We start from the raw sequence: 25,748 nt of genomic DNA on the forward strand, positions 1-25,748 counted from the left end.
CCCATAGTCTCTCTCCAACTCATAAATAGGAGGATACTACACTTCTGCGCATTTGAACTCACGTCTTATCATATTAACAATGCCCATACCAATCGAATTAAAGACTTAATTGGCTTGTATTTCCCTTTTCTTTAATGATTTTCCAGCGCTAAATAATTATACTAAATTTAAATTCGAATGAGAGAATTTTTTTCGATGCTTTTTTGTTATATTTGCAGAACTCAATGTTACTGGTAAAGCTTTTGAAGTTTTCCTAGCCCTTCCGTTGCCTTGGATACTTTTTTATTTTATTTTATCATTTACATGTCTCCACATTTCCCTATTAACACCAACTCAATTCAGCTTAATTAATTTCTTTGGGTGGAAATAACTCAACATTTCAACTTTCAACTTTTTCCAGTTTAATATTTAATCTAATTTGATCCTTATGATAAGGTAGTAATTTTAGATTGTGTTATATTATCACTTATTTTTTCTAAGAATTATATAAAATCTAAAAAATTAAAATTTATAAAAAAAAGTTTTATTCTTTTTTAAATTAAGAGATTTTGTGACATAACTTTAAAATACATGGTTAAATCCAAATTTAGAAACTAAATTTAAAAAAAAAAGGGTGTCAAGTTTCCAGGGACAAAATTCCAAAACCAAACTGAAAAAAAAATTCAGGGGCATGATCCGAAAAGCTTTCTTTAATTAGATGAAGACCGGGGAGAGGCGATTTGACTGAGCCAACAACTTCCTTTTTAACAGTACACATCCCAGGCTGAGGGTCAGGTTCTGATCCAATACCAATAAAAAATATTTGTAATAAATACAATTTTTCAATTTTGTTATTAGGATAGTGTGAGAGTGACCCCTGACAGTCAAACAACTCGAGCAGAAACCTCTTCAAGTTCTACCAATTTCTGGCACTCCAAAGTTATAATGCAAACAAAGATGCCAACTACATTCAGTTGAAATAATTACATCAAATCACCCTATTTTCTTTCCTTCAGGAAGGGAAGATTTCATAGACAATACAAGATGTTGATCAACACAAGAAACAAACTCTGCAACTATGGAACTTCACTGCTGCTCCTTCCAAAGTGCAGCTTCCATCCCTTGGGATCCATTTCCTTCTGTCAATCATACCTCATAAATTTTACTTCCATCAATTCTCATGTTAGCAGTAATTTTGTTTAAGATAGACTACAAATTTCAAGGTGTAACTTTCGAGGGTTCTTCCTTGCATTTGTCCCAGAACATGCAGGGCAACTAATAGTTTTACAGGTCAAAATTTGATAATCCCAAGTTTTTAAAATAGGCATTATGTAACGTGGAAACATAATTATATAGCAGAACTGCATGTGTCAAAATCAGAATACTTGGAAAGCACAGCATGACTCCCCCTAGCATGCTGAATATTTGCCAAGAATCTAATGAAAGAACATGGGAAGCATGCTTATCTATATACAAATTCACATAGCAAACTACATTTCCTCTTAAAGAAGTTCAAATCCCTGAAAAATCATGGTTTCCTTTTAGATGTGAATAATAACATACCTGAAATGCTTTGTCCCTCCAGTGAAAGACACACCCATGGGCTTCCATGTATCCAAGGATGGATTGAGGAAGTAATGGTCTAAAGGATGCATGGAGTTTCACTTTTGTTAATGCTCGACATGCCAACAGAGCTGCTGCCAGGCCATTTGGAGTCAAACCAGCCAAATGCAAGATTGTCATGTTCTGTAGGCGACTGATGCTAGCTAGTGCTACAAGCCCAACATCTGTAACCGAACAATATGACAAGTTTATCTGCAATGAAAGGAAGTGAACAACACTATTAGTTCCGATATTTCACTGTAATGTACCAATCTACAAGAAGATTAATTTAAGAATGTAGATTACCTGCTTCAGATTTTGGGAAAATTGAGCAAGTGGAAGCATTCCATTATCATTAATATTGAAGCACTTCTTTATGTCAAGCACTGTAAGTTGCTTACATCCCACAGCAATGGCTGATAGACCAATTGATGAGACACCAAGGCATCCACGAATCTCAAGTGCTTTTAACAACCGACATTTTGACAATGATATTAATGAATTATCTGTAATTTTATCATTATAAGCTATATTGATCATCTCAAGTGCAGGACAACCTTCACCAATGGCAGCAATGCCCTCATCACTTATTGCCACGGACCTGAATAAGAGAAAGACAACAAGATCAACACAGGAAAAGAGATACCATGTTCTTTGCATAAGGGCACACCTAATGTCTTTTAGACCCTCAGAACCCTCAGCTTGACAATAGGAACATTTTGTGGTTTGAACTATCTCTGTCATTATTAAAGTTGATGCTAAGGGAGTGCTGAATGGCCATAGAGATTAAGGTGCTCAATTAGACGCACATTCGTACGGTAGTCATTTCTGGCTAGTATGAAAAGTGTAAATATTATAGGAAAGTTGCAAACCTGTACAAATCAACCTCCTTGAGCATTGAGCAAGAACTTCCAACTTTTGCAAGGCCTTCATCCGATATGTTAGAGCATATCCCTAACTTCAAAATAGATAGTTTTGAACATCTCGAGATGGACTTCAAGCCTACATGAGAGAACATAAAACAGATTATGGTCAAGTTTTGAACATCTCGAGATGGACTTCAAACCTGCATGAGAGAGCATAAAACAGATTATGGTCAAGTTAAAACCTTCGTCATCGATTTCATTATCTGTGGCATCCAGCTCTTCCAAAAACGAGCAACGTGCTCCAATCAAAACGAAGGCTTCCTTTGGAATCAAGCTACAAGATTCCATCCTGAGAGAAGTAAGGGAGGTGCATGAATTTGTTATGATGTCTATAGAGGTATAAGTTATTTTACGACAGCAGGTGATGTCCAGTTTCCTCAGATCTTTGTGTGACTGGACAAGGAAAGAGAGTCCATCATCTGTCAGTCCTAAGCATTTACTGAGGCTCAGTTCCTTGACTGGGGCATTCAAACTTGCCATGGCTTTGATCCCAGACCAAGTAACAGTACAACCATCTAATTTAATTGATTGCAGCTTTGAATAAGCATTCAAGCATTTGACCAGATCAGAGGTAACCTGAAACATCATCAGACATACATAAGCAATGAGCCAAAGGATTAATATAGAATTAACAGGGAATTACCTTAGGGAGTTTTGGACTTACTGAAGAGCCATATGCCAATATGATCTGCTGTAGTTGTTCAGTACCATTTATCAGATATGACAAGCCCGTGTGAGTAACATTTTGACAGTTTGACAAATTAAGCATCTGTAAAATATCCAATTTGGAGAAACCATCACTCAATTTATTCTTTGTGGAACTGATTCAATGGTCTGACAAAATGAATATAACTTCAAAAATCCTAGTATTAATTGGATTCCTACATTTCAACATGGTAGGTATGCATATGATTATTGCTTAACGGAACTTCAATCTTGGAATTAGAATTCAACACAATAAAAGAAACTATATTCTATTAAAAGAAGATTTATTTCAAATGCTGGCAAGTCTCCTAGATGTTCTTACGATAGTTATATCTGCAGGTAATAATCCTAGGCAGCTTCAACAGCCTACCATTTCTAAAGTAACAAAAAGGAAAACATACCTTTAGTGACTTGCAACTTTGATCAAGTGTTGAAAGGCCGTCATCATCAATGCCATGGCATCCCTCTAAAACAAGATCTTCAAGATGTTGGAGTTGAAGAACAGAGTTGAGGCTCTTCTCTGTGATCTGTGGTACAAAAACATACGAGTTTTCATGAAAACTTCTCATCTAATTGTGCATTCTCTAACCAAGAACCAAGAAAAGAAAGAAACAGCTATCATGCGTTAAAATCAAACAGAAGGGTAGACTCTAATAGCCATAACATACATGAGAGATGATGAATGACGTGCTAAAGAAATTACATCAAGCAAAATTACATCTAGGCTTGCTACAGAAACTTTTGTCACTATCAGTGTCAAAAATCAATGTCTTCTCTTTCTTTTTTCTCCTTTAAATGATAGACACAATTTATATTGAAACAGAGAACTAAGAAAACTTGTAGGACCATTGTCATCCCAGTAAAGGTGTTGGCTTATCCAAAAAGGTCTAATATTTATGACAGGTGAGTGGTCAACAATCTCAAACATCATTTTCTCAACCAATGAATGATCATTGAAGAAACGATGAATTAGTTTAAACAACTTAACACTGATGCATAACTACACATCAAAAAACAGATGCCATAACTGGTCCATAGAAATTAACAGAAGCTGAAAAATTGACCAAGACTGGGTAGCATAAGAGGGCCAATCAAGAAAATAATAACAACAAAAACTTCAAATTAACACATTAATCACTATTCAACCAAGCATTCACCTCTTAGTGGAAGAAAGAAAAAGGTATAACTGTGACAAGACATATACCCTAGAAAGAGAAGCAAAACATGCCCCATTAAATTGCATAAAGCACATAGCAGGCCCAGCAGGTCAAAACAGGCTATTTCTATAGTCATAAAATACACACATATTGACGGTGTTGATTATGATGGTTTCGTTGAACTTACTGGTAAATAGGAGAGATCCAAGCTCCTAATCTGTTTACACTTGAGAGCAATCAATTCCACACCCAAATCACCAACACGCAAGCACCATTTCAAGCAAAGGGACGTCAACTTTCTACACCCAACAGCTATACAGCCGATCCCCATATCAGTTATCGACTTGCACCTCGCCAAGCTCAACCTCTCCAAATTCTTCGCCTCTGCAATTGCTGATGCGGCCAAGTCAGTCAACTGCGTGGCGTTGCACAAGTCAACCTCAACCAGGCCCGAACAATTAACGAACAAGCTCGATAACCCGGCATTCGTGAAAAACCTTGATCTTGACAGATTAATAGATTGCAAAGTAGCTTTCCAGGTAGAGGATATGACGTTCAGCGTGTTGTCGTCAACTCGCGGACACATGGAGAGATCGAGATGGGAAACAAAAGGGTATCGATGAAAAATCCTGGGGAGGAGCTCGGGGCGTAGAGGCTTGAGAATCCTCCGGTGTCGAGACTCTATGAAGTAAAAGGCCTTGCTTGTGAGGGAGAAGGCTTTTGTGGCAAAAGGGTCGTTGTGGAGGTGGTCAAGGATTTTGCATACAATCTCTTCTGTTAATATATCAAAGGGATTGGGTGAAGAATCAGGTGAAAGTGGTTGGGGTCGTCTTTTGCTCTGGGTTTTCATGGGAGTAAAAGAACAGCTCGTCAAAGGCTTGGGAAAGGAAAGGAGAAGACCATGGGAAGGGTGGGTATGGAGAACTGGTATAAAAATGATGATTTTATGGGATTTAAAAGTGGAAAAGGGGATGGTGGGTTTCCTGAGATTCTGAGGTAACTGTTAACAGAGAACAGTAGTGTCAGCTGGGGGCGGAGGGAACTTGGGTTGGCAATGGCATCTAGATGCTGGAATTACTATATTAGGCTTCCAGACTTTGTCAAATATATATTGAGTGACCAAATCACCCTTGCTCTTTTTATTCAATGAATATGATTTTTTTTAATATAAGGCCTACAATTACCTTCTTATTGAGTGTTATGCTACATCTATTCATTTATATTTTAAAATTACAAAAGAATAAATAATAGTTTCTTTAATTTAACATAATTCATCTTGAACTTTTGGAATAATCTAAATAACTATCACCCTTAATTATTTCAGTAAAATACTAAATTCATTTCTTCTTAAGAACTAATGTTGGAATATAATAAACTAAATCACAAATTGAATATAATAGGGACCAAAATCAGAAATTGCTTCGATTTCAGTTTAAAATATTAAATTATTGGGTTTACTGAAAGAGAGGGTGGAGGGGCGTTTTGGGAAAAAGGAAAGGGGGTGACGTTGCTGATAACAATGATAGAAGATAGAGAGGAGTCATCATCCTGGGAAGTAAACATATGAGGAAGGACAGATTGAATTCAAAGGGCTGGTGAGTGCACATGTTTTAGTACGGCCTTGTTTGAAAAGTCCGCCTCCCTCAACCAGACCCTAAAAATAATAATAAACGTACCACAAACATGTACGTTTTCATTTTTGGTTGATGATTATGCCACGTTTCAGTCTGTGTACAAAAATTGTACTCTAACCCCAACCCAAACCATGACTTTCTTAGTGCAACCCACATATCATCATCATCTTTCTTTTTCAAACCCTTTTTTTTTCTTTTCATATTGTATAATTATAGAATATCTTTATCAAGACCCTCCCTAACCCAATCACATGACGCCCATCACTCTTCTTATAGGGTCACCACATTCCTAATGGGGAAAACAATTAGTTCCAAGTTGATGCCTTCCCTGGGTGGTGGTGGGACTAGAAACTCACCCCCCACAAATCCATCTTTCATCCCACTGTTCTGTTTGTATGTCCCTAGGTATGCTTGAATGCACATGACTGCATGCATGTATCTATGTATGTATGACTAAGAATTTAAACCACTAATCCAGCTTCCATCCAACTGTGAATGAAGTCATGATTATGCATACATGCATGCATGTAAGTGGGAACTAGCACCACAAATCCAGCTTTCATCCCACCGTTGAGTTATTAACCATGAATGAAGTCATGATTATGTATGTACGAACCATAATAAAACTGCAGATTATATTAACTCTTAGACTGACATACTTGCAGGAATTCTAAAAGTTATCAGAAAATGCAGTCTCTGATCATATAATCATCTAACTTGGTTAACTATTTTGAAACATCACAAGAGATAAGTCTGCCGGCATTAGTTTCTTTCAGATCTACATGACCATGGTAATATGGTATGCATTAATCTTTGCACTCACTAAATATGATAAAGCGTACCCAAACAAAGTTATACCAAGGCGAAAAATAAAGCATCACTGACACAAGGGTAGGTTACTTCTTAGCAAAAGTGATGGCCATAGGATATTGAGGAGCAATTTTGAAACCCTGAAGGTTCTGCATTGCTGTAGAAGACTGCTCCTCATCTTCGTACTCTACAAATGCAATACCTGGCTTTGCTTCAACCATTCTAACTTCCCTGAACCCAGGGTACTGTTCGAAAAGCAGCTGCAGCATCATGCTTGTTGTCTCGTGAGGCAAATTCTGTATGAACAGAATATTGTTTGGTGCGGCCTGCTCAGCATTCAGGTTTCCATGATGGAGAGGAGCCTACACATAATAGGATAAGAGTTTTTATGATGAGGCATAGACAAATAGCATGTCAGCAAACTCAATCCCTTTTGGTGTAAAAGAGCACCCCAAAAAGAAGTAAAGGCATGAATAATATACTATCGAAGCACAGCAACCGAAACACAAGAGCTGCAAATCCCATAGGCAACAATCAAATAGGAAATAGTTCCACGAAGTACCTTTGGACCACCATTATTTTGAAAACCTGTGCCATTCGGCATTGCAGATTGCTGTGCTTCCTCTGCACGACGCTTCCTTTCAGCTGAAAATTTAATTGCGTATCAGAGGATGTCACCAAATATTAAAGCAGTTAAACTAAACCAAAAGATAAGTAGTTTACATATTGGATGAACATTAGTTAGAAAACCAGAGGAAGATGCAAAATTTAAGTTCCCTGCCCCCCCCCTCCCTAAAAAAAAAAAAACTCTATATAGACTGTCCTTTGTCTTCCTTTAAAGTTTTAGCAAATTTCTTTACAAACAGCAAATCCAAAAGTTAAAATATCTGGCCCCAGAATAGCACCATTAAACAAGAACCCAATGTTTCAGTGAAGGCATTTATCCCCCACAGAAATTAACAAATTGGTACTCATACAGAAATGTGTAACTAAAAAAAAAAAGAAGAGAAAACTAAAACATCCAAGTTCTAACTTCTAACCAAAAAGGCACCATGCATTTAAAAACTATCTTCTATTACACCTCCTGTTTTTCTTATGGTCAAAAGGACAGCAGACTAATGATGAAAAATATAAACACGTTAATTGCAATAATTACATTCACATGATAACAAAATGAAATACAGGAGAAACCATTTTCTTTAAGTCTATGCATTATGCATATAGCAATTCAAAGAACTAAAATGCAAGGTTGTCACCTTTTTCTTCTTGCTTCTTCTTCTTTTCTCTGGGAACAAAGCTTCCATCATTTTTGGCGATACAATCTGACTTTGTCTTCGCATATTGTATCCGCTGCACCAAATTAATCATACAGTCAATCAAACCTAAGAATCATTACAACTAAAGCTGCATATAAATTAAGCCCGGAAAAAGAAATTGATTGCAATCAAAAGTGATGCCTAGAATAAAGTAAGTTTGGTTCAAGCAGCCACCCGCAGAATAAAGCAAGTTTGGTTCAAGCTGCAAATGGTGTTATTGATGAGTAGCAAAAGTCTTCCATGGTTGCAGAAGGAACAATAGTCCTAATTTATATAGGAAAAAATAAAATGGCTCCTAAAATTTCAGCAAAATGGGTTCTCAGAAAATAATAAAATAACTCCAACAACATTAGTACAAAACAGATTTCAATCAGTGGGTATACGGTAACAGTGAAATCACAAAACAAATGCAACACAAACATCATTAAAAATCGAAATAAAAGAGACATTGTTGGCTTCGATTTTGATATTTAAAGCATTTAAAGTCGCAACATATTAAGGTACTCACCATAGGTTTATCATAAAATGGGAAATTTTGCATCTGACGGAAGGCGTTACTAGCGGAAGTCAATTCATCAAACACAACCCATGCTTGTCCACGAAGCTTAGGCGTCTTCAAGGCAACGACATCCAAAATCCTTCCATATTGAGAAAATAAAGCATAAAGGGATCTCTTTAATTCTGAAAAAAAAGGAAGAAATGGGAAAATCAATCCTTGTTCAATGTTCTAGTAAAAAGGGCACCGTTAGGGTTAAACTTAAACCCTACAAAAGGGGGGATGTTGTTATACCCTAAAATAACAAAACTTATGCTTTCCATCTAAAAAGTACAGCTGCTTGAAGCAAGATAAAGTTGAGAGTTAAAATGGTGGGCTGTTGGTGTGATTTTCTCTCTTTTTTTCTTTTAATTCTCAGCAACCAAACAAAGAAGTTGAGAGAAATAAGAGAGGCCGAGGGCGGATTACCTTCTTTTTTGATCTTCTCGTTGAGGTTCTTGATGTAAATAGTTTGATTGGGAGGTATATCCGCTGTTAGCATTTTCGCTTGATTTGCAGAATCTCAAACTGAAGTTTTCAATTTGGTTGGGGCGAAGAAGAAGAAAAAGAGTTCGAGTTCAGAGACTTGGAGTGATAAGCCATTGATTGGGCTGCTTAAGGGTTAGGGAGCCCCTACATAGATTCTTAAACTTAATGGCGGCCTACATTTATCCAATTTTCTTGGGCTTTGGAATTTGGATCTGTTTCATGGACCTACAAATGCTTAATAATAATAATAATCAATAGCAGCAATTAATTTTTGCTGTTTAATTCACATATTTTTTTGAGAATTTATTGTAATAAAAATATTTTTTTAACTATCTCATTATATTTTAAGGTTCTAATAATATTTCACTTTTTAAGACAATACCTAGAACTACTCATAGTCCCTCCCTAACAGGGGCGAAATCAATCGGGCTGGCAGGGGCCAGGTCTCCTAAAATAGAAAATTTTCCATTTAGGCTCTTTGAAATTTTTAAAATTTTAAATTAGTAAAGGTATAATTGTACTTTGGTCCCCCTAAAAATGATAATAATTTGATCTAATTCTTTAAAAATTATAAAGATATAGACTATTAAAATAATGGAATTACATTTTTACTATTGTAAAAATTACAATTTAATTCTGCTCCCCTAAAAAAATTTTCAGGCTTCACCCTTACTCCCCAAACCATAAAATAAGAGGATAATGTGTTTCAGTACACTTAAACTCGCATCCTCCTGCATTGACAACAATACCCATACTTATCGAGCTAAGATTCAATCAACATAAAAATGATCTTACATTCAAACAAAAGATTAAATTGTTGTTGCTTTTAGGGTTTATGCTAATAGTAGTAGGCTATAAGCTAGAAATGTGTTGTAGATTTATATGCAAAAATGTCGTTTTTGAAATAAAATTAGGATTTTAAGCTGGTTTTAGGTAAATTTATGGAAATAGGTTGTTTTTGCTTGCGTGACACCGCAACAAAACCAACCTCCCTCTCGTGACTGTAAGATCACAAGGATTACAAAATCTAAGTTGTTCAATTTTGTAACCATTGAATTCAACGGTAAAAAAAAAAAGAGGAACAGTTGGATCACAATGGTTAAAAATCTAGATTGATATATTTTCTAACCGTTGAACCAACGATAAATTAAATTTAAATTTTAAAAAATAAAGAAACAGTAATGTTAGCGTTTGACCTTCCCCTATATAAAACTCTTTCAATTTCATTTTATTCTTACTCATTTTCATCCATTCTTACTCAATTCTATCTCAAATTTCAATCTCAATCTTTAAATAAATTTCTAAATATTTTCCTTTTAATTACCAAATATTAGTAATTAATTCTGTGTTTTTATTCTATTTTCATCATCTCAAATTTCTAAAGTAATATAAGTAATTTATTTTTTAATGTGTTTAAATTTTTTGATAATAGGTTTTATGGTTAGCATAAATTATTATAGGGTTTAGTTACTATATTATATTTAACGACATTTTTATATTAAATAAATTGTAAATTTATGTTAACTAAAGTGGTATTTTAATAATATTATAAAATATAAACTTATTTCTTTGTTAAATAAGTTATTTGTATATTGAATAAATTAATTAAACAAATGTTACAGTTTTTAAAAATACCAATGCTATTGGTTCGTCTAAATCATAAACACATTTCCTACATCTATTATTATTGGTAAGAAAATATTATTATATTTTTATTTTGTTAATAGCATTTATTAATTTGTTGAAATTTATTTAGTATTTTTTTTGTTTTATATTTACACAATTAGGACATAGATCACATTATTGAAACATATATACATAATTTAAGTGTGAAAACATCATACATTATAGAGTGATACTTGAATGAGGCGAGGTTCTTATACGCATCTTATATACTTAGTGGGACTAAATTGGTATATGCACTTATCAATGCTTTTTTGAAGAGATGGAGACTCGAAGCACACTCATTCCATCTTCTGTGGAGCCAATATACTATTACACTTGAGGGTGTGATATCACAACTTCATTTACTAATAAAGCAATCATTATGAGTATGTCGCACATTAAGGATTGAAGGCAAATTTGGCAATAACTGTTGGGTGAGATGTCGGACAAGTTTAGTGGTGGTTGGATATAACTTAAATGACTACAAAATTATTTCTCACATCTCGATGAATCTTCTAGTGAAGTGAAGAGACAGCAATTTAAGCAATTTACTCGATCAAAAGTCTTTTATATAAGATAAGTTGACTCCTACAATTAATTGACCTAAAAAAAGTCAAACGGCTTAATCGAGATCAAAGCTCTGAAAGGTAGACTTGGCAACTCTCTGTTCTTTCAGTCGTGTTCCAATTTTCATCCGTAATGGGATTATCAAAATTGGATTCTAAAATAATGAGGAAGATAAGACATTTGGACCTTTACTTTTCATGCATCGTCGTAAGGAATCTCGAGTTCTTGACAGTGATGATGGGTCTCTTAGATTTGGTCCCATAATTTATTGACTGACTAAAGTTTATTATTGAGTTGATTTGATAATATGACAAAATTAAGATCGTTTCTAAACCTTTGCTGTAGTTATTTGTCAATTCATCTTTTTCCTCCATTGAATTTCTTTCATTTATCGTGCCATGTTAATGTAATACTATTTTATTATGGTTCCTAAATAGTATTATTCTCAAATATATATAATTGTTTTGCAGGTGAGGGGCTTTAGGTCCATGATGCATGATGACAAGCTCTGGCTCAACCGCTGTAGGAAAAACAGCTTCGTCAAGACTGCCAAGTGCAAAATGTCCCTGTACATTTATTCCCGTTTTAATTTGCCCTCCTCGGTTACATATACAGTTTAGATGAGGCAGGCGGCAACTGTTGTGTTTGCCATTACTGCTTCCGGCTGAAGTTTCCTAGTAATAGTATCACCCATTCAAAACTTGTAGGATCCCTTCATATTTTTGCGTCCTCTCGGCTACATCATGGACCTATAAAGTTACATTATCATCAACTGATGTACGACACGACATCACCTGATTTTCTTTTCCCTTGACAAGAAAATAAATGATCATATCCAATATCAAAATCTTGTGATTTCCTACTTTCCTATTTATGATTTAATAGCAGTTGATATACGGAGACTAAATCCTCATATATGTAACATGTATATGTTATATATCAGGTGAAAATCACCAAAAATGCTCGACAACAGAAGCCAACTTGATTCAGCAAACCTACGAAACCTGCAAGTGAAATGCAATCAAGTAATGTACCAATGAAAACAAAGTGAAAAGAAAAAGGATCATCACTCCAATTGTGCTCATCTTGGGCAGGAGATCACCTGCGTGCGCATGTGTGTACCATGTGTATCTGAGAGAGGGGGAGTGTGAGAGAGAGCTTGCCTGTCATTCCATGTACACCCCCCTGAGCTCTAGTCTGAACTAATATCGACCATGTTCATCTTTGCACACCAGATCACATGATTGAAGGCCCTAAGCCGTGAGCATAATTCACTTCCTTTTTGCAAATGAAGTGCACATCACATATCCAGGGAGCAAAAATGCCACAAAAAACCATTAACTCAAAATTGACTTCAAGGTTAGAACGGAGACTGGCATAAGGGGCACGAAGATTTGTGAGAAGTCGAGAACCACTTGTAGAGGCACGCTGCATGAAATTTGTGCTTGCAAGTCTTGCAAGCAAGACGAGGAAGGCTGTGGTTCACAGTGTGGATAACACTGTAACATATAGGGCACTCCTCAACACCTTCAAATTCCTTGTCAAAATTACGCTTCCATACTCGTATGGCTTCAGCTAAAGCTCCATTCTGCATCACAAATGAAGTGCATCTCAGGGAAAAAAAGAAAAAAAAAAAGAATGCAATTAAAATATTAGATAGTAGCTAAGTTACCTGATTACGAACAAACATCATCATAGACATTAACCACTTCCTCTGCTTCACTTCACTTATCCCTAGGCTCCTCATACAATCAACATCTACAGGCCGTAATGGGTAAGACGCAGGAAGACGAATAATGAGATCCATTCCTGTCTCATCTTTTGTATAGGTAGCAACAACCTCATTTGCTGATTTGCTCACACTTACTGAAAAGTTCTCATCAGCAAAATTCGCTGTTTTTATCTGCATAGCAGAAGAAACTAGTCAAAACTACCTAATTCTGAACCTGATCAATTTTCTTTTCTAGCTCTTCCTCTTCAGGTTCAAGTCAAGTATTTGAAAAAATTCAAACAAAAGTGCTTCAGAGGGCAAGTTGGTCAGGAAACAATAAACTTCATTTGTTACGATAAGTGGTTGCCTACAAGTCAGTTTCCATCTAGTTTAAAGTAGAAGGATGCTAAAGCATGCATTTGTCATTTGATGGCAATTGATCCAGTAATTCCAACATCACTCATTTTCCAAAAAAGTCATCAAAAATATTTAAAATTCAATGAGTGGTGTAAGAGGGTTGCTATATTTTTTAACAATTACTTTGCTCATTAGAAATAGAGACATTTTAGATAAAGATACACACCAGGGAGAGCTCGTTAGCAACCAAAGGAGGACTGCACCATGTTCTAGTAAAAGATTCAATCATTGATGAAGTAGAACGATCACGTAAATCACTAAACCATCCCCACACATAAGCAGGAAGCAAACGAAGCATAAGGCCATATATCGCTCCAGCAAATGCAGCCATTTTCACAGGATCAATAGGCCAAAGTGATTCCACAGAAAACAATACGGACCCTGACGTGATGGAGCATTTGGCTGCAGTTGCAGCTTCTGATATAACATTCGGAAGCTCCCCATCTTTCTTCTTTAGAACATGCATTAATGATAAGTCGGAAAGCAGATGCTGGAACAGGCAATCTAGTACCAGTGGATTAGCAGAATTCTGAATATATTGTACCAGTCTCTCCCTTGGATTTGATAATGAAGGTAATGATGACAAATGGGATAACAATAAAGACCAAGCAAGGAATAGATGTACCTGCAAAAGATATATATAAAAAAAGTATATATCATTATATCAAAAGGAAAATGGACAAATATTTTCAGCAAATTTTTGTACATAAAGCAAATATACCCGCTGCTCTGCCACTAAATCCATATCAAGAACATCATAAGGTAACTTCTCAATTATGTAAGATAATTCTTTTGTCAAATGGATATTCTCTTCTGGTGAAAGATCAAGATTAATAGACTCCTGGTAGGTATTTGAATCAACTTCCAAGCAAGGTGCAATTCCTTCACCAAAGACAGCCAACTTAGAAACAGGTTCTGTTGACAAAACAGCAAAGGCAGCAAGCTGCAAAGATGGCATTGGCCTCGAAGAAAATAGGATGGCATACAAAGAGGAAATAGGCCCTTTGCTTAGTCCCCAGAGTTTGATTGATTTCGCTGCTTCATCTCTAGTATGTGGAGGAGATCTGAGTACACTTGATGCAACCGATTCCCAGAAAGACCTATGATAAAATCGAGAAGCTGATATAATAGATGCAGCCTCAAAAGAATAAGAACCAGCTATTGCCTCAGCAATGCCAGTGGAAAAGAACAGGCGGAGAATGCTTTCTAGAATCTGGTTTTTAATTGGATCCCATCTTTCTGTTCTTAAGGGGTTCAAATTATCCGTGTCTTCTGTTGGTTGGAGTTCCAAAAGCCCACAAAGGAAAGAAAATGAGAAGATGGAATTTTTACTGATATTTATAAGAGAATTGTCAGAAATCAACACACTCTCTTCAAGTTTTTTATGAATAAGATCAGCGTTATCAGAAGAAGAGTGTTCAGTGACTATTTCGTTCACATTTTCAGCAACTTCCTCCATCACCAACACTGCTGATTCAATCCAGCATCTTAGGTGGAAAAATAGAAACTCCCAATCTTCTTCATCAAATTCTCTCCAGCAATAGCCCAGACAAATAACCATTAGCTTTGACAGCAAGATTTGTACCACTGGCAACTGATTAGCAGCAATTGATCTACCACTTTCATTCCTCTGCTTCCGAAATAAATTCAGTAAGAGAACTCTCTCCTCATGATCAATGTCTCTATCCAGTTTCATTATTTCATTACCTCCAGTAGCCTTTAAAGGGTAACATGAAAAGACCAAGTGGAACCATTCTTCCATATCTATTGCAACACCCAAAAAGAAAATCAATGAATAAAAAAATCGAAGAGAGAGAAAAGAAAAGAAAAAGTGAGGAGGACACAACTTAAAGTAGAAATAACCTATTTCAACCAAATCATGCAGATATAAAAAGTGAAGGGAATAAGGTCCACCAACAAGCATAAGCAACTAAAAATGATCAAGACCTATTTAATGGAAACAAATTCTTACAAGGAGCTTGTCTTTGTGTAAGTTGCAATGCACATGCATCAAAAGTGAAACAAGATACTGAATCAGGTATCGTTATGACCTAAGAGCAATTGGTCTTATGCCGTAAAATTAACTGGATATAAATTATAAAAAGGGCATGCGTACCTTGTCCAGTTTGCCATGTGACCAAAGGTGGAAATAGTAGAATCCTCTGGATCCAGCTTTTGACGGCATCCTGCATCTGATTTTCATTGAGCGGATCAGGTTTACCATCCTTATTAGTACATTCACTGGACCTGATACTTCTTTGACATAAAGTTGGTACAAGAACACATAAAATTGAAGGAAGTATCCTCAAACAATTTGAGTTTACTGCTTCACCTACAAAGAGTTTATCTACTAGAAGCTGAAACAGAGCCATAGCCTTTTCTGGACCCCAAATATTTTCTTTTAACAATGTGAAAAGGAAAGATACAAGAGCTCTCAAAAAGGGCTCTTCAATATCCTCCATATCTTCACCTAAAGTAGGCCATGCATGAAGCAAACTCTGTGAACAGTTTTCACCATAAATGAGAGCACCATCAAATAAAATGCTGAAAATGGAATCCAAGATGCTTCCATATGAAGAATAATTTCTGCTCTTGGCAAACGAGACTAGTTGAGGTAAGAAAGAGGTTGCAGCACTTCCTTCTGGCCACTTCCATGTGCACAGTACTTCAGCAGCAACCCAAGCTCGAGAAGTAACCTTGGTATTTGCTGAATCCTTGGTTGATAATGGTAAAATGTCCAGGTCATCACAAGCAATGACTTTATGCAACCCAAGTTTATAAATAAGTTTATCAATTAAAGAAACAAACTTGTAGTTACCATATGCCTGCATCCAACAAACATTTGCAATTTTTTAGTTACCATATACTTGAGAAATTGCAAATTGTATAAATTCAATAAACCACTCATACAAACAGAAGCACACACTAAAAACATCAATTATATGAATATGAGATTCTTGCGTGTCAGTATAGTTTCACTAAAAGCAGTGTACTAGTTTTCTACAGACCACTTAAGACAGTGGAACAACCAATAAAGACATCAAATAACAAACACAAGGCACTTTCAAACCATCCTACTACAGTTAAATTGTTGCTATAAATTTAAAAGAGATGCTTGCATCATAAAAGGGGCAATTAATGACATTTTAACATGTATCAGATCATGTATATGTATGCCTTTATATATATATGGAGAGAGAGAGAGAGAGGAATTATGTCAGCAAGAACAGTTAGGGATATAACACCACTCACACTCACATAGATTCCTTCAGTATCTGATTTAGACAGTCCTTCCATGGAATTCAAGTCAGGTGTGATCCACCAAGGCCACATATCACCCTTGCTTAGAAGATGATCCAACAGGTTTTGTTCCTCATACTGATCCTGACAAAGATGCTCAAGCACATCTGTCATCATCATGCAGCACAAAGCCGCAAACTTTTTGTTGTCTAGTTTATCTTCCCTGAAGATAGCAAGTCTAATAGTGCAAATCAAGATACTCCTTATTCCTTTTCTCACATCTCCGCTGAATCTTTTCCACAAATTGCTGATATTGGATAGATAACCATGTGCTGATTCACAAATATCCATCCGTGCCTTAATCTTTTTCCTTGACTCATCATCTAGAGCATCCTCTACTGCTACACTTATCCTATACTCCCAGTCAATAATAAACACAGCTGCTGAAATACTTGAAACCAAGCCGCTTTCTTCATCAAGTGCCCTTAAGCAAAAGAAACTACCCTCAACTATTTGAAGAGCAAAACGAGCCATATCGACCACATTTGCAGTATTCTTGCTGTCTAATCCAAGGCAATTCTCTTCAGAATCAAACAAAGCACTTGCCTGCTTAACAGAACTGAAAGATGAATCCAGAATAAAAGAAACTAGCTTTCTCAAAACTTCCCGGAATATCAGGGTCATTGACTTCCTAGAGACAAATGAATCTAGATTGCCTTCGGTTGCACCCCCAAGAACAGAACTACAGACGGTACAAACAACAAGGGGTCAAAGCACAGAAATATAAATGAATAGGTCAGCAAAAACATAAATGGATTCAATATGAGAGACAATTCTTCACATTTAACAAATAATTAGCCTATTCTTTGTCATTGTATGAGCTAGAATTTAGGTCCCCTACATCCCCAAAATCATTATTTTGTTTCAAGGATATTCAAGAAAGCAAATGACAAACTGCTATGATTTTCCAAGAAATATAACAGGTCATGTCAATCATTGACAAATGTCATGATATGCAATGCTGTACTATTGTATTATGAACAATAAAACACATGGCTAGTTGTTAAGGCACAATTTTACTTGTAGTATTCTACTAGGGTTTTTTTTTTTTTTTGGGGGGGGGGTTAAAACATTAATAGTCTTCTGGGTAATATTGATACTTGCACATTACTTCCTGTAATTTAAATTGCAGAGGGTAAAACAGATCATGCTTTTGCTATCACATACCACACAAACTGTGCATCAGAAGTTCCAAAAGGAGGAAGGGAAAAGGCAACAGAAACAGCAGTTGCTTCAAGAAGCTCATGATGCCAATGATCTGGGAGAGAACCCGGCGGATGAAAAGAATCTTCTCCCACTTTCCTTATCCTAATCTCATTTCTTGCTTTGTCAAAAAGCATTCCCAACACTGCTAAGTGATTTGAGTCCATGGAGCCCGAGTCAATCTTAGAATTTACCAAGTCAATGGCATATGTAATAATAGCATGCCACTGCTCGGAGAAACACTCATCATCAAGCAATGCAAGCAACAGATCTAGTCGAGCACTGGTAGTACAATTATGTCCACGCAAACACCAAGGAATGAATGTTTCCTTGTAAACTTGAAGAAAATACTCCAGCTTCATTTCACTGTCCTTTTCACAGGGAGGACCACAAAAAGGTGCATTGTTGTTGGAAAAAATTGCTTGGAGTACCTTTCGGGCTCCAAATATTGAAACTGAAATGGATAGTAGCCTTGCACCATCTGCTGAATCCTGTTGCGGAGGAAAATCCAGATGTGAATGTTCAAATAAAAGCATGTTTAGATGACTTAGAATTATCAAGAAAGAGGTGAAGGACTGCTGCAGAGCAGGAAAAAGGAGACTCTGGACTGGTATCCCAGCTAAATTAAAATTTATCTGGTCATTTCAACTTCCTGATGAAACCTCACTTGTCATTTCCAATTTTGACATTTATATTCAGAAGTGAAAAGTAGAGATAACAGAAAAACAAGTGAAATGAAAATCATAATAAAGGCACTATTTTATGAAGCCCAGGCTACCAGAGAAACAGAAACTAATTTCTTATCCAGCTCACAATGATATTTCTTTAAAACAACTAAAGATACTTCAAGGACCGAAGATACAAGGAAGTAAACAAAAAGTCATTTCGTTTCCATTAACAAAGAACACTAGATATAAACGATTTCCCATACACAATTACCAGCAGCAGCAATAAGTAGGTAGTTTTTTCATAAACAACTAGTTAAGATGTATGTACAGCATGGAAGGAGTTATAATTTATAGCCATCCATCCCATCCCACATGTATTCACATAGTTACATAAATAGCAGTGCAGCACATGTAAGCATAATTGAGCAACGTATATCTGACAAATAGTGTTCATGCCATGGTAACTTACAAGTGATCTGACCAATGGGAAACACTTGGCCAACATTGGCCCTACTAAATGCAACAAAGGCCAAGATTCACCCTCTTGCTTTGCATGTTGATCCACTAAGAACAGAAATTTTATAATTGGTTCTATATTCAGTGTTGGCTGTTCTGTCGTTGCTTTTTGCTGAAACAATCCCTCACAAGCTTCTTGAAACACCGCACAAAACAAAGAGAGAAGGTCCTCTTCCAGTGAATAAATGCCAGAAAGAATTTCAACAATGCATTTTCCCAACTCCTGAAGATAACTTATTGGGTACTTGATATTCTGCATTTCCGTTGCCTTCCCACTGAGAGGCTGATCACTATCCTGGTCTTTTGAGCTCACAGATGATAGGTAGTCTTGCCATAGAAGCTTTACAAGGATATCGTTAATAAGGGTGGTCCGGAAATGAGAGACAGAATCAACACTGTCACAAAATCTGGTGAGTTGAGAAAGCATGAGTTAGCATTCTAAGTAAAATAAATGATACAAGTGGCAAGAATTGAGAACATCCTATCCGCTAAAAAACAAGGACTGCAAAGGAAAAACTTAAGTAACTCGTACCTAGAAGCATTACATAATCCCCAAAAAAAACACTCTTTAAATGCCCTGAAAAATGCTAGTCGATCCACATTTGGAGAATGAACTGGATTCCTTCCAGCCCATAGGTTATGGAAAAAATCAAGAAAAAATTTGTCTCCTGAGAAGGCCTTAGAAGGAATAGAATCTAAGAATAGAACCAGTGCTGGATAAGAAACTTGCTGAGATCCAAAGCATCCATTCCTTATAAAAGACCAAAACCGGTTAAATACGGATTTCTGAACATTTAAGGTAGTCCAACTGTCAGGAAATCTCTTTGAAAATAACAATATTGCATCCCACATTGAAGAATGACAAGCAGGATCTCTTTCCTGGAAAGCACCAAGAATTGCTGTAGCAAGAGTTTTCATATTTCCCCCATCAAAAGCCTGAGGAATGTGGTTAATGAAACTTTTTAAGACTGTGTATGTAGCTGACCGAACAGCAGGGCTTTGAGACTTCAAAAACTCTAGAAAATATTTATGAGCAGAGAAGAGTTTTTCTGCAAAAGAAATTGCAGTAGCCTTAGCCTTAGAAGCACGTTTTTGCTCGGCAGATAAATTTTCAAAACCAGGTCTTTCTATTTGCACGGAGACCAAAACATCAAGAAGTGTTGCCAAAGCCAGCAATGAAGAAGATATCACCTAATATTAAAGAGATAAGAGGAAAATTACAAAATATTTCATGAACACATACAAAGAAACCCAAGCAGCAATATAAGAGGCTGTTAATGCCTATGCTCTTCAATAGTGATTCAGCATATGTCAAATATGTACATATTTATGTTTGAGAAACACAGATGCATGAGCATGAACTGTACGTATAATTTTGATACACTCATACAAGCATTTATGTAAAAATAAACATATAATGTGCATGTTTTGTCTGATATCTTCAAGGATTGGCGAGTGTTGGAAGTGATTAAGAAAAATTATGCACCTTGTGTTTCCACTTGGTAGCCTCAAAAACATATATGGTTATGCTTCTTCACAAATAAGTGATGTCCCTCAACCAAGAAAAGGAAAACCAAAAAATAAAAAAGCAGGTGATATTTTACTTACCAGTGCAATGCCAAGGCAGAAAATTAACAGGAAAAATGAACAGGTTAGGGTGACATAACTATTGCAACTTTAAAGGTTATAAGTAATATGGAGTAGAAAACTTGTCCCTAACAAAAGCATATCCAAACAGATCTATGCATACCTGCTGGTGCATCTCTTGCAACTCATCCAAAGCAACAGCTTTGTCAGACAGATTTTGTGGAGTAAGCTTCAAATTTTCTTCCAAATACATAAAAATCTCAGTTGTGCATAAGATTAAAGCATCTAATCTCTTTTCCTGAGCAGGGAAGGCAGCCTGTTGTTTACAACCAAATGAATCAATGATTAAATAAATAAATAAAACTACCTGTCCAAACCCACCACATCCTACCATATTAAAATGTTCAAAAAGTTACAACTACACCACATGCACGATGCATGGGCTACATTAAATTTCTGTTTAACAATTCATAGGATGCCAAGGAGATTGAACCCCCAGAAAACATGAATTTGATTCAAACCTGTAATGAATGCTTAGCAGCTTGTGAAACTTCAGAACTGGGATCAAATTGAGAGAACCACCATGGTCCCATCAAGGATTTCAAATGCGGTGCCAAATCTCTCCTGAGAAAAACATGCCAAGAACCTAGTCTTTATTGCATGACAAAAAACAGGCAAATGATTGTACTAAAGAGATGTGAAAGAAAATAAGACTTCCTTTTTCTTTGCTTCTCTTCACAAGGAAGTCATCTTCCTTACTTCACACCTCTTCTAACTCAAAAAGCATAAATTTTCAAAATAAATAACATGTGAATCACTGTATCGGGTTCTAATCTTCAATGAAAATCATTTTCAAAACATTATTGCTTGAGCCCTGTATTTGTTTCTAAATTATCAAACAGAAGATATTCATACAATTAAGCAACAAGAAGACCAAAATTTCTGTCTTTCAGAATTCATTGAGTCAAGCCTTAATGATTGATATTATGATGATATCCTTCACTACTCCTTCACTACAATGTATCCATTGAAGTTGTCATACACAAGGTAAGAAAATAACATTCACTGGCCATACAAAAAAAGAGGGGGGGGGAGAAGGGAAGAAGTTCGAACCCGACAGCAGTGACAAGATTAGTCATTGTTTCATGAGTAGCTCGCCGAACTTCTCGATTATAGTCCAGCAAGAGCTTCTTGTATTCAAATGCCTGTATGAAGGAGAGAACAGCAATACTGAAACATATTAAACCAAGTTTAAGGGTTGAAAATTTGAAATTTACATGAAACCCATTGGCATCAGTGAGTATTATTTTGGTTTAATTGTTTTTCCTTTAACATCCAAAAGAAGCCAAACAAAGAATCGAGTCTAATTTCAACAATACCAAAGTTTCAAGTTCCACAGTGTGATTAGTGAGATCACATTTTGGAGTAATTTGTTTTCAGTTCCAATATTTTAGACTTCAGCATCTGCTGACCAATTTCAGAAACACTTTCATGCGTTCCTCTTCTTTCTTTGTTTTTCCCCACAATGAAGGTAAAGTCAATCAAAATTTTCATCATGTCAACACTAGAAAATTATAAACCCTAGCTTTTTAAATGATTTCTCTTTCCATGTCAATATCTTTCTCTAGGCACTGCTTTTCCCCACCTACCTTTTTAAAGTCTACTTCAGTGTTTAATTCATATAAAACTGACTCAGTTGATGCATCTGCAAAGACCAGTAAAGAGCAAAGAATTAAATCATACCCATTGTGGAATGATTGGTACTATTTCCTTTCCAGACTTTTGCTTGAGCAGAGTAGACAGGGATGCCAGAGCTTTAAGCTGTTAATGAACAAGAAGCTGGTCACTACATGTAAATTGAGCTGGTTATAAGTTATAACTAAGCAAAGAAGGACTTTCCTTGATCATGAAGATCTACTCGATTGATTATCAAATGGAAAAGGTGATCACAGTAATCAAGACCGAAAAACTAAGACATGTCAAATGCAAAAAGTTTATGGAGTTCGCCGCATATATTGACGCAAAAAATAAAAAAAACCTACCTTGGTAGTAGGATCCTTCCGTGCCAGCCTTTTTAAGTGTTGTGCGACTTCACTATCTATATCCTGCAATTGCAAACAAATCATCAAACTGGAAGAATAAATTGGTAACTTCATTAATTAAGATACAAAAATTTTAGCGTTTACCAAAAGAGGATTGGAATCTTCGGTGGAGAGAGAGGAATCAAGGCGGGAGCTACCGACGTAGCCTCCGAATCCAACGGAAGCGGCAGCGGCAGCCGAACTCGATGGCAACAGAGAAGCCGCAAGGCTGCAGCCGACAGGTAAACAAAAAATTGCAGCATATAGGTTAAAGAAAGAGATTTAATGTTTCAATAAATGGAGAATTAATGAACTGAATTAGAAAAATAGAGGAAAAGAGGAAACCTGCTGCTTGAAGGGCGTGCCTTGCTCCTGGCTCCATCACCCTTCTGTCTCCCCATTCAGGCGTACTAAGATTGGAAAAACGACACCGTTGGGTAGACGTGAGAAGGGGTTTACACAGAGAGAGTGAAAAAGGAAGGAGGGATATTAGAACAAAAGATCCAAAGGCGGCGCGGGGAAGTGAATGTGCCTTTGCTTGCTGGAAAAACAAGGGAAGGAGGAGAAGAACGAGGAGCTACCTTGCAATATTGCCTTTGGCTATTTGTAAAATCAAAATTTTCATTTTGGGGCAATTTTACCTGCCCTTACCTTCACTCAGGCGGTCACGGGAAGGTTACATTAATATTTTGTATTAATTTATCAAATATCCCATGGACCGGGCTGGGTTTGCGTCGAGCTCAATCAAAATTTTAGGCCAATTGTTAGGCTTAGGTCTAATCTGAAAAATAGGTTTAAATTTTTATTCAAGTCCGATTTAGATAAAAATATTAAAATCTAAGCCCGACCCATATTAATTTTTTATATAATTTTTTAAAAAAATATAATACATCAAAAATATTAAAATAAATGTTTTCCAACAAATTAAAATTAAATTTAAATAAGATTAAAATAGTATAACTTAAAATAGTATAATTTAACAATCAAATACCTCTAATATTGAAATAGTAGCAAAATAGTGAAATAATAATAATAATAATAGCAAAAAAAAAGCCTTATCCAAGTACCGGCTTTCTTTTCTAAACGACCTTATTTTTTTGCCCAAATCTATTTTTCGAACCTATATTTTTACCTAAACTCTCCCACTTTTCGGGCGAGCCAAGTGGCCCGACCCATGAGCAGGTCTACTCCAAACTAACCCTTAAATTTAATTTATTCTAATTGAGTCCTGAAAATATTAATAGCTTATTAATAACATTCTTTTCTATTTAACCATCAATTTGTACATGTTAGTTCAGTCCAAATCATTTATACGATAAATAGATGCGTATTTATAATTTGATCATTTATTTTTAAGTATATTTTACATTTTATTAACAAATATTAAGTGTAATGGTGAGACATATTGTACTTCTAAAATAAGAATAAGGCTTCAAACCTTTAAAATGATATCAAATTTCTGAAATAATTAATTTTTATAAACCGTAAACTAAACGTGAAAATACATCAATTTCTTTAAAAAAAATCATGTTTTGTTAGATGTGGATTTGAAATAACTATCTAACTTTCTTGATCTAATCATTATGAACTTAAAACAAAATTCATAATCAAATTAAGAAAAAAAAAAGACAAACTTTCATTTACTTCTTCTTGTTGACATGTTAAGAGTTTAGTAAATAGAGTAAAGTTATATAAAAGTAAAATCAGGAAATACTCCTTATTCTATTCATATACTCTCTGGACATATAGCACTACAAAAAGCTATTTGAAAGATATATATGGATTGCCCTTTACCTAGCATCATTTAAAGATCTCTTGAATAATATATTGCTTCTAATTAGTTTGTCACCTATCACCAAGCACCCCGCATGTCTCACTCATCAAATCACCTACTTTTAGTGGGAATGCACTTACCACCAAGAAGAAACTATTAAAGACCATTGAAGCATAACAATCTCGTACTACATCAACTAAAGAAATGACAGAGCAGTAACCAACTTGTCACCTAATCAACCACATGAGCAGACCACTACCCGTACTGTCAATGATGTGGCACGACCAAGCACATGACATTCCCTTATTAATGCTTAGAAGAACGATGAGAAAAAGATCTTGGGCCCTCAGTAATCTTAAGCACTTATCCTCACACTCACTCTCCTTTGCTTTCATAACCTCCTTACTCCTTTCTTTTTTCTAGCTCTTCGTTTGTCTAAGATAAATTAGCTTCTTTGGTACCATCACATTCTCCTTTTTATCTCATTCATTATTGTACACTTATATCAACACTCTTAATCTAATTATAAAGTTTGAATCTATAGGTAAAATAAAAAAAGATCTTTAATTCTAATCTAATTATAAAATTTAATATTATAAATAACATTAGAAAAGTTTGATGTATAATATAATAAAGTAAATATATTATTTGGTATATGAATTTAGCTTAAAGATTAAATGGTTAATATAGATGGAGGTACTAAACTTGACAACTTATATTTACTTGATATTTAAAACTTTTTATTTATTTATTTAAGTGATACTTCAACTTGGAAACCGTAAGCTAACTTGGTACTTTTTTTTAGGTACCTAACTAATATCGTTAAAATATATTGACGTGGAATTGTCACAAATAATTTTTGTATATTATTTTTGCCATGTGTCAAAGTGTGAAGTTACCACATGTCGTCGTGCTATCAGTCATCAATACCACATTAGCATATCTTAACAGTGTTAGTTAGGTAGAGATGGCGATTCGGATTATGAATTCGATCCGACTTGAATTTTGTGGATTTGAATATTACAAATTTCGAAGTTAAAATTACTACTCGTTGCGGATTTAGAGCGGATGTGGATAGACCCTCTCGGATTTGAACCCAAGACCTC

The 25,748-nt window shown here is 35.6% G+C and overlaps 3 protein-coding genes across 9 annotated transcripts; all 3 read right to left on the reverse strand.

Moving 5' to 3' along the window:
- Positions 1 to 805: 805 nt before the first annotated feature.
- Positions 806 to 5,558, reverse strand: LOC107927118 (F-box/LRR-repeat protein 3). Of its 4 annotated transcripts, none has more exons than XM_016858116.2 (8): positions 4,557 to 5,558; positions 3,614 to 3,739; positions 3,151 to 3,276; positions 2,690 to 3,083; positions 2,454 to 2,583; positions 1,888 to 2,182; positions 1,543 to 1,794; positions 806 to 1,131 (listed from the first exon to the last, which is right to left on the reverse strand). In XM_016858116.2, exons 1-8 carry the CDS (start codon positions 5,217 to 5,219, stop codon positions 1,126 to 1,128), a joined length of 1,992 nt encoding a protein of 663 aa, XP_016713605.2. In that variant the 5' UTR covers positions 5,220 to 5,558; the 3' UTR covers positions 806 to 1,125. The 4 variants fall into 4 exon arrangements, with proteins under 4 accessions (XP_016713605.2, XP_040946374.1, XP_016713603.2 ...); XM_041090440.1 differs by having other exon boundaries at positions 3,172 to 3,276; positions 4,557 to 5,556; XM_016858114.2 differs by having other exon boundaries at positions 806 to 1,118; positions 4,557 to 5,550.
- Positions 5,559 to 6,680: 1,122 nt separating this feature from the next.
- On the reverse strand, positions 6,681 to 9,307 carry LOC107927120 (U2 small nuclear ribonucleoprotein B'' 2). The gene is made up of 5 exons (XM_016858117.2): positions 9,094 to 9,307; positions 8,638 to 8,810; positions 8,070 to 8,163; positions 7,376 to 7,458; positions 6,681 to 7,175 (listed from the first exon to the last, which is right to left on the reverse strand). The coding sequence occupies exons 1-5, from the start codon at positions 9,164 to 9,166 to the stop codon at positions 6,900 to 6,902; spliced, it is 699 nt and encodes a 232-aa protein (XP_016713606.1). The 5' UTR covers positions 9,167 to 9,307; the 3' UTR covers positions 6,681 to 6,899.
- A 2,856-nt stretch (positions 9,308 to 12,163) lies between these two features.
- LOC107927076 (E3 ubiquitin-protein ligase listerin) lies at positions 12,164 to 23,522 on the reverse strand. Of its 4 annotated transcripts, none has more exons than XM_041090443.1 (17): positions 23,214 to 23,522; positions 22,974 to 23,097; positions 22,830 to 22,892; positions 22,531 to 22,608; positions 21,901 to 21,992; positions 21,309 to 21,411; positions 20,951 to 21,103; positions 19,733 to 20,391; positions 19,154 to 19,607; positions 17,981 to 18,507; positions 16,772 to 17,495; positions 15,630 to 16,338; positions 14,235 to 15,277; positions 13,680 to 14,138; positions 13,058 to 13,288; positions 12,549 to 12,973; positions 12,164 to 12,389 (listed from the first exon to the last, which is right to left on the reverse strand). In XM_041090443.1, the coding sequence occupies exons 1-16, from the start codon at positions 23,267 to 23,269 to the stop codon at positions 12,746 to 12,748; spliced, it is 5,703 nt and encodes a 1,900-aa protein (XP_040946377.1). In that variant the 5' UTR covers positions 23,270 to 23,522; the 3' UTR covers positions 12,164 to 12,389; positions 12,549 to 12,745. The 4 variants fall into 4 exon arrangements, with proteins under 4 accessions (XP_040946377.1, XP_040946378.1, XP_040946375.1 ...); XM_041090444.1 differs by having other exon boundaries at positions 12,488 to 12,973; positions 23,214 to 23,518; XM_041090441.1 differs by having other exon boundaries at positions 16,766 to 17,495; positions 23,214 to 23,518.
- Between the last annotated feature and the right edge of the window lie 2,226 nt (positions 23,523 to 25,748).

This window comes from Gossypium hirsutum, chromosome D03, assembly GCF_007990345.1.
Source record: "Gossypium hirsutum isolate 1008001.06 chromosome D03, Gossypium_hirsutum_v2.1, whole genome shotgun sequence".
Classification (NCBI taxonomy): Eukaryota; Viridiplantae; Streptophyta; class Magnoliopsida; order Malvales; family Malvaceae; genus Gossypium; species Gossypium hirsutum.